Source organism: Bubalus bubalis, chromosome 8, assembly GCF_019923935.1.
Source record: "Bubalus bubalis isolate 160015118507 breed Murrah chromosome 8, NDDB_SH_1, whole genome shotgun sequence".
Classification (NCBI taxonomy): Eukaryota; Metazoa; Chordata; class Mammalia; order Artiodactyla; family Bovidae; genus Bubalus; species Bubalus bubalis.
In genome coordinates, this window is record NC_059164.1 from 56,047,069 (window position 1) to 56,066,862 (window position 19,794).

The 19,794-nt window shown below is 40.8% G+C and overlaps 1 protein-coding gene across 4 annotated transcripts in view; it reads left to right on the forward strand.

Moving 5' to 3' along the window:
• The window catches only part of DOCK4 (dedicator of cytokinesis 4), a 474,663-nt gene that overhangs the window by 287,324 nt on the left and 167,545 nt on the right, over window positions 1–19,794 (forward strand). For all 4 annotated transcript variants that reach the window (XM_045166403.1, XM_045166401.1, XM_045166404.1 and 1 more), the window contains exons 14-16: window positions 691–815; window positions 1,784–1,946; window positions 6,243–6,349. In XM_045166403.1, the coding sequence (XP_045022338.1) occupies window positions 691–815; window positions 1,784–1,946; window positions 6,243–6,349 (395 nt within the window). The remainder of the gene's footprint in view (window positions 1–690; window positions 816–1,783; window positions 1,947–6,242; window positions 6,350–19,794) is intronic.

The window sequence follows — 19,794 nt, forward strand, 5'->3', positions numbered from 1 at the left end:
GGGGCAAAATGAAAAAGCATTCAAGTTTCATAAATAGCCAATGGAGAAAAAACAATAGATGATATATGTGTACATAGACTAAGTCAGTTTGAATCCAGGGCCTTTCTCATTTGTTTTATAGCTTGATGGCAAGAAATATTAAGCCAAATGTCTCTGTATGACTGAATTATTCTACATCTGTGTTTGTAAAGCACTAATCTGGATTCTTCCAGGGGTGAGATCATTTCGTCCATGAAATTTAGAAGATTGAAATTGTAACTGTACCCTTTGCAGTCCTATCATTTTCTTCCACTTAAGTATTTCTTCTTCTGTAAGTGCCTTGACTATAAAGTATTGAGACTAGTTGCTTTGAACCACCCCTGCTCAGCTGTCATTCTGTAATCACACCTCATAAATGAAATGAAGGAAATGTTGAAAAATGGTAAAACTGAACAGCACCTTTCTACCCAGGTCCTTTATTTCCCTTCTAAATGTATGTTTTCAGTATTGCTAATTTCAAGCTAGCAGAGGCTGGCCTTGGCTTTCCTTGGATGTTGGCAGTAAGGGTGAGGATCTTATTATAGAAGTATAAATATTGTATGTTGTATGCTCTAACACTATTTTTTATGAACTAAACTTTTCCTTGATAGAGCACTCTATTATACTTCCTACTATATATATAATGCCGTTTCAATTTTCTTCTTCTGCTAGGTGAAATGCGGAATGATTTATATATCACTATAGAAAGGGGAGAATTTGAGAAAGGAGGAAAAAGTGTGGCCAGAAACGTGGAAGTTACGATGTTCATTGTAGAGAGTAGTGGCCAGACCCTGAAGGTACGTTAATGCTGAATTCTTTTTGGTAAAACAATTTCACATCCTTGCCTTGGGTTCATCTTTAGTGCAGTCAGTTAACTTATGATTTGCAGTATTTTCAATCTTATTTTTCTTCTCCACCCCCATGTAATTTGTTTGTTTGTTTTTAATCATGAAAAGATGGGAAATAAGCTTTCAGTTTGTTTAATTAATCATGTCAAAAACATCCTCATAGCAGCTACTCCTTAAATTCTGCATTTTTATCCCATTTCATTTTTTTCCCTTTCATCTGTTATAGTTTTGGAGAGGTATACTTTTTCTTTGTGGAGTTGGGTTTTTTTTTAGTTGCTCAGTCATGTCTGACTCTTTGCGACCCCATGGACTGTAGCTCTCCAGGCTCTTCGGTCCATGGGATTCTCCAGGCAAGAATACTGGAATGGGTGGCCATCTCCTTCTCCAGGAGATCTTCCCTAGCCAGGGATTGAACCCAGGTTTCCCACATTGCAGGCATTCTTTAGTGTCTGAGCCCATATTTAATCCTACATATTTTCATTATGACCAAAATAGGACGTGGAGATTAGAGTATTGCTAATCGGGGTGATCATATCAGATTCCTTTGTGGAAGAAGTATTTCATGGGAGCCCCGGGGCTTACTGAGTTTTATAGGAAGGCACAGAAGGCTTTTGGCTGTGGCTGGTTGAGAATTTTGCTTTGTAGTTGACTCCAAGTTGGGCACGCAGTTGCTCAGCTAGCATGTGTCACCGAGGTCCACCTTTGAGCAATTAGGCCCTGGGAGACCAGCCTCAGGATGAACCAAACACAGCCTGCCCGCAGAAGCAGGTGCAGAACAGCCCCGAAGAGGACTGAGGAAGTAATTTCACATTAAGTGCTGTTTTGGGAGCACACAGACACAGCAAAGCAATTGTTCTGCTCCTTCCAAAATCATCTTGAAATGAAGCTGTCTTTAACCTGCATGTTTCCTTTGTCAGGATTTTATATCCTTCGGCTCTGGAGAGCCACCGGCTAGCGAGTACCACTCCTTTGTGCTTTATCATAACAACAGCCCCAGGTGGTCCGAGCTGCTGAAACTTCCTATCCCCGTGGATAAATTCAGGGGTGCACACATCCGCTTCGAGTTTCGGCATTGTTCCAGTAAGTGGATGGAGTGTCTCCGTGGCCTTGTTATGTTGGGTACTGCTTACTAAGCTGAAACAACAGTGTGGCATAGTCTGTAGAAAGTGTGTCACAAACCAGAGACCTCCATGAGAAAGAAATGGAGGTGAATGGAATCCTGGGAGGTAAATGGTGCCATTCTCAAAAAACCCATAACCTCTATGGAAAGAGATGAAAAAGAAGGAGGAAACAAAGTAGCTGTAGAAATCTACAAGGTTTTTTTTAAGATGATCACTTTCATAAAAATCAATTCATCACTTTTACAGCCTAGGAAGACTACACAGAAAGAGGAGATGCATTATTAAAGGCCTGACTGGCTTGTGTGGTCTTAGGCACCCCTGACCCATGTGCTGTCTTTTCAGCCAGGAGCTGATCCAGCCCTTAGACAGCTCAAGGGAACCCTCGGGAACTTTCCTAGGCATGTGAAGTTACCAGGAAAGCCTCTGATTGGCTCAGATTCATATTTGATTTGTATATATCTATATCACTGTGCATTCTCAAACATGATTGGCACTTTACAGGAATAGCAAGGAGGCCAGAATGAGCAAGTGAGAGAGTTGGACATGAGAACCAGAGAGGGAGCAGCAGAACCAGATCCTCTGTTGTGTTTTAGGTCATGGGAAGGAGGACTTTGGACTTTATTTGGAGTGATAAAGAAGCATTAGAGATTTTAGATTGAAGTTAAGTCTGCCCACTGTATGGATGATAGATTGTAGGTGGGCCAGATGGGAACAGAAAAGCCATTCAGGAGTCTTTTGCAGAATTCCAAGTACGAGATTTAAGTGGTTTGATTCTTTTATACAGATTTATTGACAGATTGGATGTGAAGGGAGGAGAAAATTCAAGGTTGATCTCAAGATTTTGGTCTCAGAGTGAAGGGGTCATTTAATGAAGTGGGGAAGACAACAGGAAGAATCTGTTTGGAGAGAAAAAATCAAACATTCCATTTTAAATATGCTAAGTCTGAGAAGTCTATTAGATATTCAAGACATCAAGTAGACAGTTGAATGAGATCCAAGCTGGAGACTTAAACTTGATAATGAGAACATGTAGTTCATTGGTGTGCTGTAAATATTTAACCTGCACTCAGAGTGATGGAGAGGGGAGGGGAAGCCCTAAATTATAGCATTTGCTGATTTCCATGGGGTAAATACTCCCACCATGGTCAATTTCAAGCTGCCAACATGACATCACTGATCTTGTAGTTGAGGGAAGATACATATTGTCAGTTTTGTGAACCAGTACAGGTTAGCTCCAGCATATCACAGATATCCACGGTTTTCAAAGCCAGGAGACTGGACGAGATGTCTACGTAAAAAGTTTAGATAGCAAAGGGAAGTCCAAGGATGGATCCTTGGGTCATTGACACATTTAGATTTGGGGAGAGTGAGAAGTAATCATTAAGTAGATTAAAAAGGAATAGCCAGTGAGGTTGAAGGAGAATCAAGGAAAAATAGAACCTAGGAGACTAAATGAAGAAAGCTTTTCATAAGGGGATTGATCATGTGTCAGGTGCCAGTGATAAATAAAATAAGGACCAAGAAATGATCTCCTGATTTGGCATCATGGAAGTCATTGAACCTGACAGGTGGTTCTCTTGGATTTGTGGAGTTGAAAGCTGACTGGAGTCAAAGAGTAAGATGGAGAAAAGGAAGGACAGGCAGTGAGTACAGACAGATCTTTTAAGAAGCTTTGCTATAAGAAATACTGGTGAGCAGAGATGTGAGATAGTTGCTATAGAACAAGTAGGTCATAGGAAGTTTTTGCTGTTGTTTGTTTTTTTAAATGGAACTTTTAAAGTATGTTTGTTTGGGAGAGATAATTCAGTAGAGAGGAAAACCTGATGATGTAGAGAGTGGGGACACCTGTAGGAGCAGTGTTCTTGAGTTGGGGAAGGAGCACAGGACCTAGGACTCAAGGATAAAAATTAGCCTTGGGTGGGAGCGTGGGCAGTTCCGGGCTAGGAGGGCAGATGCAGGTGAGTGATAGGTGGATGCGAGGGTGTGAAGGAGTTCTCTCTCCATGAGCTGAAAGTGAAAGTATCAGGGTATTAGAGGCTTGAGAGACAAGGAGAATGGATGAAATTATTGTCCAGAAAAGTAGAGGAGTCTGCCGATTAGGTAAACGAAAGTTTGCCTGTCCCAGGATGCTTTTGTAGTTCAGTTCAGTTCAGTCGCTTAGTCGTGTCCAACTCTTTGCAACCCCATGAATCGCAGCACGCCAGGCCTCCCTGTCCATCACCAACTCCAGGAGTTCACTCAGACTCACGTCCATCGAGTCAGTGATGCCATCCAGCCATCTCATCCTCTGCCGTCCCCTTTTCCTCCTGCCCCCAATCCCTCCCAGCATCAGAGTCTTTTCCAATGAGTCAACTCTTTGCATGAGGTGGCCAAAGTACTATTAGTGTGCGTTAATTAAGCTTAGGTTAGGCATAGAATAAGCCACAAATTGGATTCTGCCAAGGTATAGTGTTATGAGTGGACATGTGGAAGGGGGAGTGTTGAGGGTATTTTCACTGAGGTGATTAGAATGATGGGCCATAGAAATGGGAGGTGGGAGTGAAGGGGTAAGGAGTGGTGAGTTGATATATTGGAGGTCCCAGGGGGCAGAATTGTTCAAGTTGAGCTACAAGAAGAAACATATTGCAAAGTCAAGAGGTGGAATCCATAGATTCAGGGGTTTTATTAATAAAAGGGGATTGTATTATACATATTATACATAATAGTCTATTTAGTTCATTAATCCTGATCTAATAGCTTAGGAAAAAAGGCTATGTACTTTAAACTTTACTTGGTATTTATTTTTATTTTATAACCAAGGGCAAATTTAGGGAAGCTATTGCTTTGTTCCTTACCTTTGCTAATTTTATGCATCTTGGAATTTTTTTTTTATCTTTCCAAATTGAATACCGAAAACCACACCAAAAAGACAGTCAAAGCAACTTAAGAAATTATTTCTAAATAAGTCTTGCCCTCTAAATCACAAGTTCCATACCCAGCACACTCACTGACTTATAAATCTCTTTCCAGAGATCTTTGCTGTGACTTTTGTTTGAAGACTGTTGGTATTTCCCCATTTTCTCTCTAGGCTTGAAATTAATGATTTAAAAAGAAAATCCTTCACTGTAATCACAATTCAGGGCTGCCCTCATGCTAGGAACCTAAGCCAGCCAGCTAAAATTACTCTGTGCACAGGGTTCCACATCCCTGTGGTTAAATGCCAGAAACAATTGGAAGGGGATAATGTGTTTATTATTAGAGTCTCTTGTCCGATCCTCAGGATTTCCATATCTGACTCCTCTAGCATGGGGCTTACTGTATCCCAAAGCTGGATTTTTCTGTCAAGTAAAACCGCCACTTCCGCAGTTGTGTAGGCAAGAATAACAGGCCAGCGCATGACGGCTGCCAGCCTGCAACTCCTCTGCACGTCTAAATACAAGGGCAGAGTCCAGTTGAACAAACCAGATTCTCTTTCTTACGGTCTTCATTTTTGGAGAAGCTGAAGCTGGGTGGAAAGTACTAGAATGGCACACAAGAGGTCTGGAGCAGGTAACATTGTGATAGACCTCTCAGTTTCCTTATCTGTAAACAGTTGCCAATGACCCTTGTTCTAGCCATTGTAATTCAGTTGGGTTTTCATCGGAAAACCTCATTGCCTCATTTCTGGCACACAAATACTACTGCAGTAAGCTCTTATCAACTATTGATTGCAGTTTGTGTTTGTCTGTGTGCCTGATTCCAAGGAGGTGGCTTTCAGAGGTCTCTGTTTATACATGTGGCTGTAGGGAGAGTTCATTCATTCACTCATTCATTTATGTTCCATACATTTGTTGGGAACCTACTATGTTCTTGGCATTCTTTGAGATACCAAGCATAGAGTAAAATAAAGCAGACAAGTATCTTGCCCTCTGTGGTGCTTATGAGAAGGGGTGGAGGTTGGGTTGTGAGGAGAAGAAACAGGAAATCTACAACTTCAAAAAACAAACAAACAAAACACATAATTTCAAATAGTGAATCCCTTGAAGAAAATTAGTCAAGGAATATAACTTATGGTTATGAGGCAGGACTATGGGGTTAGAGGGTGGCCACTGTAGACAGAAGTCCCATCATAAGAGCTGCTCTTCATTGTATAAAGGGTGCGGATGTGTGTGTGGGGTGAGGGGTGGGGAGTGTTCTATTTCTTCATGATCACTCATGTCCCCAATCTGTGTGTCTGAACACAGTGTGTAAGCATACACTGAAATAACTGATTCTTTTTTTTTTCCCCCTTCTACAGCAAAGGAGAAAGGAGAGAAGAAATTGTTTGGATTCTCCTTTGTTCCCCTGATGCAGGAAGATGGTAGGACACTTCCAGATGGCACACATGAGCTCATTGTGCATAAGGTAACATCAGTCAGAGGTTGGGGTAGTTGTGAAAAACAGGGCAGAAGTACTAACTCACAGTCTTATCCTCACTCTGGAAAAGAGAAGAAACGGACTGCAAAGATACTCTTTTGGATGATTGCTGGCAGAGAGAGTGCATTTTTGAGAGTAGTATCTCTAGATTCTATCATATTCTGACACGTATTTTAAAGATTTTTTTTAAACTTAATTGAAATAACGGTATTTGGTTAAGTCTATAGGGTGACCTTGAAATCCTATCCATGGCTGTGATAGGATTAGATAAACCTTACAAATAAGGTTTTTAATATTTTAATATATTAATATTTTTAAAATATTCCCAGTACTTGCTTTCTTATCTGTGTACCCCAGAAGCAGATTTTGCAAGGTCACCTTTCTGTTTGTCTTATTTGCTGCTCTCACAAAGCAAGGGAGAAGTAAGTAGCTGTTCCTTGTTATGACAACTTCAGTGGTTGTTACTCTATTTTTTGCCATAAGAATTGGCATGCAAAGATTTGGGGAAAAAAAATATAGTGTAGTAGGCAATAAAAAGAAAATGCACCTAACAAGAGATCCTTAGGAATTATCAGAGAATACTAGTAATAATGAAATATAGAACAGAAGCAGTTGCAACTATGAAATCAAGCACTAAAGTATATGATTTTCTACAAAATCTTTCTCCTTTGCATTTCTCTATTTCTGTAACCACACACTCTTCCAGGCTCTTGTCAGCTCTCACCTGGGCTCACTAGTCCTGCCTCCCTGGGCCTTCTCTCCCTTTAGTTCATTTTCCAGTCAGCCATTAGGGTGACCTGTCTAAGGTGCAAATCTTACCAGGCCCCTGCCTGACTTCAACCCATGGAAAAGCTTCCCATTGCCAACAGTGGAAATGGCAGGCTTTCAGGTATGTCGGGCTGCCTTCTCCCTTATGCCTCTGCTGCTGCTGCTAAGTCGCTTCAGTCATGTCCGACTCTGTGCAACCCCATAGACGGCAGCCCACCAGGCTCCCCCATCTCCAGTCAAGAACACTGGAGTGGGTTGCCATTTCCTTCTCCAATGTGTGAAAGTGAAAAGTGAAAGTGAAGTCGCTCAGTCGTGTCTGACCCTTAGCGACCCCATGGACTGCAGCCTACAAGGCTCCTCCATCCATGGGATTTTCCAGGCAAGAGTACTGGAGTGGGTTGCCATTGCCTTCTCCGCCCTTATGCCTCATCATCCCATTTCCAGTCCTCTACCTAATGCTCCAGTCACTTCCTACCTGCTGGTTCCCCCCAGCTCCACGTGACATTCCTGCAGTCATGCTTCCCCTGTCTCCCAACAGTTGGCTCCTCCTCATCTGCAGAGGCTCACCTGGGCCAGAACCTTGGGAAAACAGTCCCCACACCCTAGTTCCTACTCTCTGTGTTCCCAGCTGACTATGTGCCCATCCATGAGTTCTCCAGGTATCTGCACAAATCTCTTACCATTGTCCTCATTACATTGTCAGATGGTTGTCTGATGACCCCTCAACTCACCATGGTAGGTTTAGGAGCCCTTCAGGAGCAGCAGCTGAGTCAGAGGGGTTCTGGCATGTGGCAGATGTGCAGTGAAGATACACTGAGTGAAGGAAGGATATGACAGAGACTTTCTTTACATTTGGATTATTGCTGGTAAAATGAGTGTTCATGCATAAGACACCGGGTAATTTTTGTTTGTGCATTGATATGTATGTGCATATTTCTTGAATCATTTATTTTCTGGTTGTTTGTTCAGCACATTGACTACCACAGACCATGGGGCAGACATTCTTCTAGCAACTGGGAATATAGTGGTGAATAAGACCATTAAAGTTCCGCCATTTCTGACACATACATTCTGTAGACTTCAAAAGTGACTTAAAGGAATTTGTGATGTTAAAATACAGAGAATAAATATTTTCAAGTAGAGTAACACTGAGGCACACAGAGGAGCTAAATGCACTAGACATGTGAGATGATCTATTTATATAAATAAAGGTCTGTGGCCCCTTTATGTGAGATGGGTAATATAACAGGCTGTGTCTTCAGCTACAGTTTTCCAAAAGACATAAGTGGCACTTGATGTGAATGTTTGTGATCTTGACTCTGTGTACCATTAAATCTTCACACAGAAAAGGCAGGGCTAAGGTAATTATTAACTTCCTAATAATATTTAGAAGAATAAATCACTTCTTTATGACATGTCACAAGGCTTTCCAAGTGGCACAGTGGTAAAGGATCCACCCACAAATATAGGAGATGCAAGAAACGTGGGTTTGATCCCTGGGTCAGGAAAATCCCCTGGAGGAGGAAATGGCAACCCACTCTAGTATTCTTGCCTGGAAAATCCCATGGACAGAGGAGCCTGGTGAGCTACAGTCCATGGGATCGAAGAGAGTCAGACACGACTGAGCGTACATGACATTTCACAATGTAGGCTGTCTCACCTGTGGATTGGAGGGTGTTTTTGGGTGGCAGGTACTAACTTTCCAGTCAAGTCTGGGTTGACTTCCTCTAAAGAAGTATAAATAATATTAAGACTCTTAGTTGCTGATTAGAGATACCAATGTGCTTAAAATGCCGGGAGGACAGGTAGCAAGGCTTGCTTCTCCGTGTGAGCATTTAGCATCCAACTGGTATTGGTTCCCAGGCATAGGCTCATTCTACTCCATTACCTGGGGTCTGTCAGGATGCCTTGGACAGAACCACCATTTTTCTCAAAAGTGGAGCTTTGAATCATCTCAAGCCCTTAAACAAATTTTCAATGAATACACAGAATTCTGATACAGAAAGCGTAAGAAAATTTATTTGAGCATCAACAGTGTAAAGAGCAGCTCTTCCCAGTGATCTCCCTCCATCACAAAGGAGGCTCAGGATGGTATCTGTAGATCATCTCATGCGGGGCAGGCCTACGTTGTGTAGACCCATGAGGAAGCATTAGCTCTGCAGAACAACCCTAAGTAACTGAGTCTTATGATTAGGATTATTCAGTGTTGCTTAAAGAGAACTGGAATACCTGCCAAGCATAACATCTTTTGTTTTTCATCTAGTTGATGCCATGGTTTTCTTTTTCATAGTACTGAGCCAAGAAGTTCAATTTCTACTTAAGGGCACTTGTGGGTTATGATTATAAAATGATATTATGAGCATAATGTTATTCTTCCTCTGCCATGATGGGCAGTCTCACAGCCTACTGACAATTACAGGCTTGAATTTATTAATTTAAAAATTTGAACAAAAAAGGAAGCTAAGAAGAGGAATAGATTTCAAATTACTGGGTAAAAAAATAGTCCATTTAATAAGTGATGTTGAGATAATTGAGATGGCCACAATAGGTGCTGCAGGGAAAAGTTAAACTCTGGATTCCTGCCTTGCTTCTTATACCAAAGCAAATTCCAATTAAATGTAAAAAATAAAACTGTAAGAGCCTTTATAATATGAATGAACATTTTTAGAAAGTTAAGGGAAGGAGGGCCTTTCTCATGATGCCTCTTCAATGTTAGAAATTAGGTACACCCCAAATGTATAAATTTAGCTACATAAAGTTTAAAACTGATTTATTTATAAGATCATATGGACTGTAGCCTGCTAGGCTTCTCTGTCCATGGGATTTTCCCAGAGTGGGTTGCTATTTCCTTCTCCAGGGGATCTTCCCAACCCAGGGATCAAACCCAGTCTCCCACATTGCAGGCAGACTCTTTACCATCTGAGCCACCAGGGAATCCCTCATAGTAGGATATATAAAATCTACTTTCCTCCTCATGTAAGGTTCTGGTTTAGAAGATTCATTTCTGCAGTGAACTAAGGAAAAAAAAAAAAAAGTGGTATGTTGAAAATTGTTTAATAGCCTAATTTGGGCCTAAAATTATGATAATAATTTCCCCTTGTGACAGTGACTGGACTTCTGAGTGTGTTTTAAGGAAATCATTGTGACAAAGTTGTTATCAGTCAGTGGTCTGGCAAGAACCTGGACTCATCCTTTAGGGCAGGAGCTAAAGAATTCTGAGGGCAAAGCTCCCTTTCAGAGTCATTTTCACCTTTACATAATTGATAGTATGTTTGCAGTGGTACTCCATGGAGATAACCTCTGAAATCTACAAAAATCCAAATATTATAGCTTTAGAAAGGGAAGTGAAAGAACTTGATTAGTCATCATTAAAGATTTTGTGCTTCCAGGGCCCCTTTTCACCTCTGAGGACATCAGTCATATCTCCAAGTTGTTGATGGCTAAGTCCAAAACTTGTCTTTGGACTTCCTAAGTTGATTGTAACAGCATTTAGTCTTGCTAAGTTTTGTTATTTTGCTGCATTCTTCTAGGTTTGTTGTCTTCCTTAAATTTGTAGAGATATTTTTGGCTACTCATTGCCAGCTACCTGCTGGAAAGCAAAGTTAAGAAAAGAGATTGAAATAATAAGCTTAAGAAAATTCATTTTCCAAGAGTCAAGTCTGTTAAGGATAATAATATGAAGGTCCAAAAAAGGGTAGGAAGTTTATTAACTGTACTCAAGTTTCCATTCTTAACTATTCTAGTGAAGGATTTTTATTTCTTTGAAGTACATGCTTAAATACTCTTGGGTCTAGTTTGTATGTATAGATAAACAAGTAATAATATAGTCTACTTTTAAAGAAATTGGGTTTGCAAATTCATTATGTTGATTAACACCACTATGACTCAAGTGACCCAACTCAGCCAGACTGGGGATTTACTTAGTAGAGAATCTGATTCCTTAGGGTGGGATTTATTGCTTCTGAGCAAGAGAAGGGCCAGATAAGAAATCAGCTAAATAGAGCATGATCATGTATCCTGGTTGGAAAGGGATTAGTTTAATGTATGGCCTAGATTGCAAGAGTCTTTGATGAATTCATCACTTTTGCTCCCTAGAAATTTGTTCATAAATGCTTTGTGTCTCGTTTTTTCCCTGCAATGTTTCAGTTTCTTGTGCTATACTCCAGTTTCCCACCTGGTCCCTAGAAGTCCAGCACAGCCTCTCTGCACTAGTTACCATCTTTGAGGTGAATTTCTCAGATTGAGTTACTTTCCACTTATCCTTTCCTATATGATGTTTGTATTTATAAGTAAAATGAAAAAATGACAGGAGGCTGAAAAATTTAATAGACTGATAGGTTTGCCACCCATCTTGCTGTGCAGAAAACTCTACATACTTCTCCAACAATTCTGAAAGAGACACCCCTGTAAGTGAAAGTCGCTCAGTCATGTCCAACTCTTTGCAACCCCCTGGATGACACAGTCCAAGGAATTCTCCAGGCCAGGATACTGGAATGAGTAGCTGCCGGGGCCCAGCCCCGGTTGGATCCAGGGATTCCCTCAAGATGACGGCGTCAGCGATTAGAATAGCGATAGCTTAATTAAGTATTAATTAGAGATATAAAGAGTGGTTAAATAGGGATAGCTCAGTGAGAAAATTCAGTGGAGAAAAGAGGCTGAATAATTTGGTTTACGTGGAAAACCAATAAAACTCCAAGACAAGGAGTTTGTGTCACCTACGTAGGCCTACGTAGGAGACGCAGGCGTCCTCCTGTTCTCCTGAAGGAGAGGAGACACTAAGGCCTCCCTGGTCAGATCTTAGAAGTCCAGTCAAGATTAGTAGGCTTGACGAGCCTCCACACTCCAGATGGGAATTCAGCCAGGAGGTGAGAGAAAGAATGACATGGGGAGACCAAGCTTCAGTGAGCAAGGCCCATAGCTTTATTCTCCGTTATTTTCAACAGGGGCTTTTATACCCTAAGTTGCACATAGAGGATAATAGGGGGTGTGAAATCATGCAAAGTCAGCAGTCTTTGATCCTTATCGAAACCAGGGTTTCTTTTCTGCAAACGTATCATATACAAATGGTTTAGGTGATTTACATCATCTTCTGGCCAGAAGGCCTGCTAACATTTTATGACTCTAACAAAGGTTTGTCAACCATAAGACTTATTTTCTCTAAGAGTAATTATTTTAAAGTTTGGCGCCATCCTCTGAAGGTGTTAAAGTTGCATTCCTATAGGGCAGAGGTGCAGTGGGTTTACAACAAAGGAAAGAATTTATTACCTTAAGGGTCTAAAGTTGTTAACACCAAGGCCACTACTTATTTTTTCTACATACCAACTATATTAATTAATACACTTCCAAGGATACAATACAGGGGATGTGGAAACTTGGCAGCAAGCATTGGCTCAACAATGAAATATTCTACTAGTTCTATTCTGACAATTTCTAACTCTCCGAGAGGCTCTATACTATTTGAATATCTTAAGCTTCCTGTGCCTCTCGTGGTTGGGAGACTGTAAACAATCGTATGCATAGCTGTAGGAGTCCGGGTAAACCTGTCAGGCAAGTTAGAGAGCCATCTGAGGGGTTTGTGAACTAAAACACTCTTGTTGTGCCCAGGAACTTTATTAACTGGAGCTGTAAGTTAACTCTTTTTCAGAGAGGGAGATGGTGGTGGGGGACAGCCCCCCATAAAGTCAGAGGTATAGGTGAGAGCACAAAGCAGTAAGGCAGGCAGACTCTGGTTTTGGGGTAGACGCTCAGGCAGGCCCAGAGGGGCACCCCTTGAATTCTGGCTCGCCTTGCCCACCAGAACTCTCCCACATAACCTTGTTATGGGCAGGGACTCCCGTGCTGGCTCCCGGCAAGTAGCCTTTCCCTTCTCCATGGAATCTTTCCAACCCAGGGATTGAACCCAGGTCTCCTGCATTGCAGGCAGATTCTTTACCAGCTGAGTCACAAGGGAACCCCACAAGGACACCCCATAATCATGAGCAATAAATCTTAGACAAGCACAAAACATATCTGTCCCCCCTGGGCTTAGGCATAGGAGCACTGGTCACATGACCCTTGTTTTGTTACAGACTATGAGAGAAATTAGGTAGCATACACCTGCAAAATTAAATTAAAATGTAAATAGCCTGGTAAATTTAGCATAAAAGTAAGCCAAACCAGACTTCCCTGTAGCTCAAATGGTAAAGAATCTGCCTGCAAGGCAGGAGACCAGGGTTTGATCTCTGGGTTGGGAAGTTCCTTTGGAGAAGGGAATGGCAATCTACTCCAGTATTCTTGCCTGGAGTATTCCGTGGACAGAGAAGCCTGGCAGGCTATAGTCCGTGGAGTGGCAAAGAGTCGGACATGACTGAGCGACTAACACAGTCCAGCACAAACTAAATCAGGCAAAGAAAAAGAAAGGAAAAAAAGCTAAGATAACTTAATAAGTGGACTTGGTCTCAGCCCTGAAGGCTACTAATGTGATGGGCAGCAAGTGCTTTCATTCTCAGTAATTAATACTATTACACAATCTTTTAAAATCTCTGCCTTTGCTGATCTCTGGCTCTCCTGATGAGAGAGCTTCCTGTGTGGCCTCTGAAGTAGAGAAAGCTCCTCTTCTGAAGCCTCATGTTCAGTGTCCTGACTCTAGATCTCTTTAAATGCCCCAGTGCATGTAAAGATACCATTCTCCATCCTTTTGTAGAGTTTCCATGCCCTCTCTCTATAAGGCTTATTCCATACAACATGGCAACTTTCTACCTGTCCTGGTTACTGTCTCTGTTGTTCAGTCACTAAATCATGTCCAAATCTTTGTGACCACATAGATTGAGCACACCAGGCTCCTCTGTCCTCCACTATCTCCCAGAGTTTGCTCAAATTCCATTGATTCCGTGATGCTATCTAACCATCTCATCCTCTGTCGCCCTCTTCTCCTTTTGCCTTCAGTCTTTTCCCAGCCTCAGAGCGTTTTCCAATGAGTTGGCTCTTCGCATCAGGTGGCCAAAGTAATGGAACTTCAGCTTTAGCAACAGTCCTTCCAGTGATTATTCAGGGTTGATTTCCTTTAGGATTGACTGGTTTGATCTCCTTGCTGTCTAAGGGACTCTCAAGAGTCTGCTCCAATACCCTATTTTGAAGGCATCAATTCTTCAGCACTGAGCCTTCTTTATGGTCCAACTCTTTATGTCAGCAGAGATGTCTGTGCTTTTTTAATATGCTCTCTAGGTTTGTCATAGCTTTCCTTTCAGGGAGCAAGTGTCTTTTCATTTCATGGCTGCAGTCACTGTCCGAAGTGATTTGGAGCCCAAGAAAACCAAATCTGTCACTGCTTCCACTTTTTCCCTTTCGGTTTGCCATGAAGTGATGGCACCAGATGCCATAATCTTAGTTTTTTGAATGTTGAGTTTCAAGTCAGCTTTTTCACTCTCCTCCTTTACCTTCATCGAGAGGATCTTTAGTTCCTCTTCACTTTCTGCCAGTGAAGTGATATCATCTGCATGTCTGAGGTTATTGATATTTCTCCCAGCAATCTTGATTGCACCTTATGATTTATCCAACCTGGCATTTCATATGATGCAGAGTGACAATATACAGCCTCGATGTACTCCTTTCCCAGTTTTGAACCAGTCTGTTGTTCTACATCTAGTTCTAAGTTTGTGTCTTGACCTGCATACAGATTTCTCAGGAGACAGGTAAGGTGGTCTGGTATTCCCATCTCTTTAAGAATTTTTCTGCAGTTTGTTGTGATCCACACAGTCAAAGGCTTTAGCATAGTCAGTGAAGCAGAAGTAGATGCTTTTTCTGTGATCCAACTAATGTTGGCAATTTGATCTCTGCTTCCTCTGCCTTTTCTAAATCCAGCTTGTATACCTGGAAGTTCTCAGTGCACATACTGTTGAAGCCTAGCTTGAAGGATTTTGAGCATTACTTTGCTAGTATATGAAATGAGTGCAGTTGTACAGTAGTTTGAACATTCTTTAGCACTGCCCTTCTTTGGAACTGGAATGAAAACCGACCTTTTCCAGTCCTGTGGCCACTGATGGGTTTTCCAAATTTGCTGATATGTTGAGTGCAACACTTTAATGGCATCATCTTTTAGGATTTGAAGTAGCTTAGCTGGAAATCCATCCCCTCCACTAACTTGTTCAGAGTAATGCTTCCTAAGGCCTACTTGACTTCACACTCCAGGATGTCTGGTTCTATTTGAGTGACCATACTATCAAAATTATCTGGGTCATTAAGACTTTTTTGTATAGTTCTTCTGTGTATTCTTGCCACCTCTTCTTAATCGCTTCTGCTTCTGTTAGGTCCTTGCTGTTTCTGTCCTTTATCATGCTCATCCTTGCATGACATGTTCCCTTGTTGTCTCCAATTTTCTTGAAGAGATCTCTAGTCTTTCCCATTCTATTGTTTTCTTCTATTTCTTTGCATTGTTCATTTAAGAAGTCTTTCTTATCTCTCCTTGCTATTCTCTGGAACTCTGCATTCATTTGGGCATATCTTTCCCTCTGTCCCTTGACTTTTGTTTCTCTTTTTTCCTTAGCTATTTGTAAAGCTTCCTTAGACAACCACTTTGTCTTCTTGCATGTCTTTTCCTTGGGGATGGTTTGGTCACCCACTCCTGTATGGGGTTACAAACCTCTGTCCATAGTTCCCTTCTTAATCCTCATAACAACTACTGACAAGACTTTACCATTCTGCCTGCCTCACTACTTCCCCTGTCCTTAACAGAGAAAACATAAACCATCAGACAGGAACTTCCTTAAATCCATGTGTTCTCTCCTCTGCCACCTGCACACTTATCTGCCTCCTTCCTTTCCTTCCTGCTTCCTGTCTCAGGGGTGGGGCAAGACTCCTTCCCTTCAAGGCTAATGCTTCCACCTGCTTCTCTCAGGATCTTCCTCTTCTCCTGGCTCCCCTTAGCTTGCTTCTGTTAGCATTCCCTCTTGTTTCCTCTCTTCTGGCAGTGTTATCAGATTTTTAACACTCTAAAGCCTTTTTCTTTTATTTATTTTAATTGGAGGCTAATAACTTTACAATATTGTAGTGGGTTTTGCCATACATTGACATGAATCAGCCATGGTTGTACACGTGTCACCCATCCTGAACCCCCTCCCACCTCCCTCTCCATCCCATCCCTCAGGGTGATCCCAGTGCACCAGCCCTGAGCACCTTGTCTCATGCATCGAACCTGGACTGGCAATCTGTTTCACATATGATAACATACATGTTTCAGTGCTGGTCTCTCAAATCATCCCATCCTCATCTTCTCCCACAGAGTCCAAAAGACTGTTCTATATATCTGTGTCTCTTTTGCTGTCTCACATATAGGGTCATCGTTACCATCTTTCTAAATTCCATATATATATGCATTAGTATACTGTATTGGTGTTTTTCGTTCTGACTTATTTCACTCTGTATAATAGCCTCCAGTTTCATCTACCTCATTAGAACTGATTCAAATGTATTCTTTTTAATGGGTGAGTAATATACCATTGTGCATATGTACCAGAGCTTATCCATTCATCTGCCGATGGACATCTAGGTTGCTTCCATGTCCTGGCTATTATAAACAGTGCTGCGATGAACATTGGGGTACACGTGTCTCTTTCAATTCTGGTTTCCTCAGTGTGTATGCCCAGCAGTGGGATTGCTGGGTCATATGGCAGTTCTATTTCCAGTTTTTTCCATCTGTATGTCTTCTTTGGAGAAATGTCTGTTTAGGTCTTTGTCCCATTTTTTGATTTGGTCATTTATTTTTCTGGAATTGAGCTGCAGGAGTTGCTTGTATATTTTTGAGATTAATTCTTTTTCACTTGCTTTGTTTGCTATTATTTTCTCCCATTCTGAAGGCTGTCTTTTCACCTTGCTTATATTTTCTTTCGTTGTGCAAAAGCTTTTAGGTTTAATTAGGTCCCATTTGTTTATTTTTGCTTTTATTTCCATTACTCTGGGAGGTGGGTCATAGAGGATCCTGCTGTGATTTTTGTCAGAGTGTTTTGCCTATGTTTTCCTCTAGGAGTTTTATAGTTTCTGGTCTTACATTTAGATTTTTAATCCATTTTGAGTTTATTTTTGTGTATAGTGTTAGAAAGTGTTCTAGTTTCATTCTTTTACAAGTGGTTGACTAGTTTTCCCAGCACCACTTGTTAAAGAGATTGTCTTTTTTCCAGTGTATATTCTTGCCTCCTTTGTCAAAGATAAGGTGTCCATAGGTGCATGGATTTATCTCTGGGCTTTCTATTTTGTTCCATTGATCTATATTTCTGTCTTTGTGCCAGTACCATGCTGTCTTGACGACTGTGGCTTTATAGTAGAGCATGAAGTCAGGCAGGCTGATTCCTCCAGTTCCATTCTTCTTTCTCAATATTACTTTGACTATTCGAGGTTTTTTTATATCTCCTTACAAATTGTGAAATTATTTGTTCTAGTTCTCTGAAAAATACTGTTGGTAGCTTGATAGGGATTGCATTGAATCTATAGATTCCTTTAGGTGGTATACTCATTTTCACTATATTGATTCTTCCAATTCATGAACATGGTATATTTCTCCATCTATTTGTGTCCTCTTTGATTTCTTTCATCAGTGTTTTATAGTTTTCTATATATAGGTCTATTGTTTCTTTAGGTAGATTTACTCCTAAGTATTTTATTCTTCTCATTGCAATGGTGAATGGGATTGTTTCCTTAATTTCTCTTTCTGTTTTCTCATTGTTAGTGTATAGGTATGCAAGGGATTTCTGTGTGTTAATTTTATATTCTGCAACTTTACTATATTCATTGATTAGCTCTAGTAATTTTCTGGTGGAGTCTTTAGGGTTTTCTATGTAGAGGATCATGTCATCTGCAAACGGTGAGAGTTTTACTACTTCTTTTCAAATCTGGATTCCTTTTATTTCTTTTTCTTCTCTGATTGCTGTGGCTAAAGCTTCCAAAACTATGTTGAATAGTAGTGGTGGGAGTGGGCACCCTTTTTTTGTTCCTGAAATTAGGGGAAATGCTTTCAATTTTTCACCATTGAGAATAATGTTTGCTGTGGGTTTGTCATATATAGCTTTTATTATGTTGAAGTATGTTCTTTCTATTCCTGCTTTCTGGAGGGTTTTTATCATAAATGGATGTTGAATTTTGTCAAAGACCTTCTCTGCATCTATTGAGATAATCATGTTTTTTATCTTTCAATTTGTTAATGTGTGTGGTGTATTACATTGATTGATTTGCAGATATTGAAGAATCCTTGCATCCCTGGGATAAAGCCCACTTGGCCATGGTGTGTGATCTTTTTAATGTGTTGTTGGATTCTGATTGCTAGAATGTTGTTAAGGATTTTTGCATCTATGTTCATCAGTGATATTGGCCTGTAGTTTTCTTTTTTTGTGGCATCTTTGTCAGGTTTAGGTATTAGGGTGATGGTGGCCTCATAGAATGAGTTTGGCAGTTTACCTTCCTCTGCAATTTTCCGGAAGAGTTTGAGTAGGATAGGTGTTTACTCTTCTCTAAATTTTGGGTAGAATTCAGCTGTGAAGCCCTCTGGTCCTGGGCTTTTGTTTGCTGAAAGATTTCTGATTACAGTTTCGATTTCTGTGCTTGTGATGGGTCTGTTAAGATATTCTATTTCTTCCTGGTTCAGTTTTGGAAAGTTATACTTTTCTAAAAATTTGTCTGTTTCTTCTAAGTTGTCCATTTTATTGGCATATAGTTGCTGATAGTAGTCTCTTATCCTTTGTATTTCTGTGTTGTCTGTTGTGATTTCTCCATTTTCATTTCTAATTTTGTTGATTTGATTCTTTTCCCTTTGTTTCTTGATGAGTCTGGCTAATGGTTTGTCAATTTTATTTATCTTTTCAAAGAACCAGCTTTTAGCTTTGTTGATTTTTGCTATGGTCTCTTTTGTTTCTTTTGCATTTATTTCTACCCTAATTTTTATAATTTCTTTCCTTCTACTAGCCCTTTTTCTTTAAAGACAAACTACATTGTAATAGCTACCACACTGTTTCTTCCTGTCCCATGTAAGCCACCTGCAGGAAAGGCTGGTCTTCACTCACTGTCTCTACTTCCCTCCATCCCATTTGTCCCTTGGGCTACTTTCTGTCCTCGAAGCTCAAATGAAGTTTTCCCCTCAAGGTCACTAGCACCTACACTGGCCAACCTTCTAGACACTTCCTAAATCTTCCCTTACTTGACTTCCCTATGATGTGTAATACTATTGATTGCCCTTCTTGAAAATCCCACATTTCGTGGTCTGACAGTGTTCTCCTGAGTCTGATCCTTCTACTCCTTTGAGTACTCTTCTCTCTTATCTGTATTAAAAAAAAAAAATTATTTAGTAAAGTATGTTTTTGTTGCATGTGCTCAGTCACTCAGTCATGTCCAACTCTTTGTGGCCCCATTAACTGTAGCCTGCCAGGCTCTTTGCATGAAATTTCCCATGCAAGACTAACGCAGTAGGTTGCCATTCCCTGCTGCAGAAGATCTTGCCACCCCAGGGATCGAACCTGCATCTCTTGTGTCTCAGGGATGAACCTCTGTCTCTTGTCTCCTGCATTGGTAGATGGATTCTTACCACTAGTGCCATCTGGGAATCCCCTAGTGAAGTATAGTTAACTTAGAAACATTGTGTTAATTACTGCTATACTGCAAAATGACTCAGCTATACACATATATCTTCTTTTTCATATTCTTTTCCA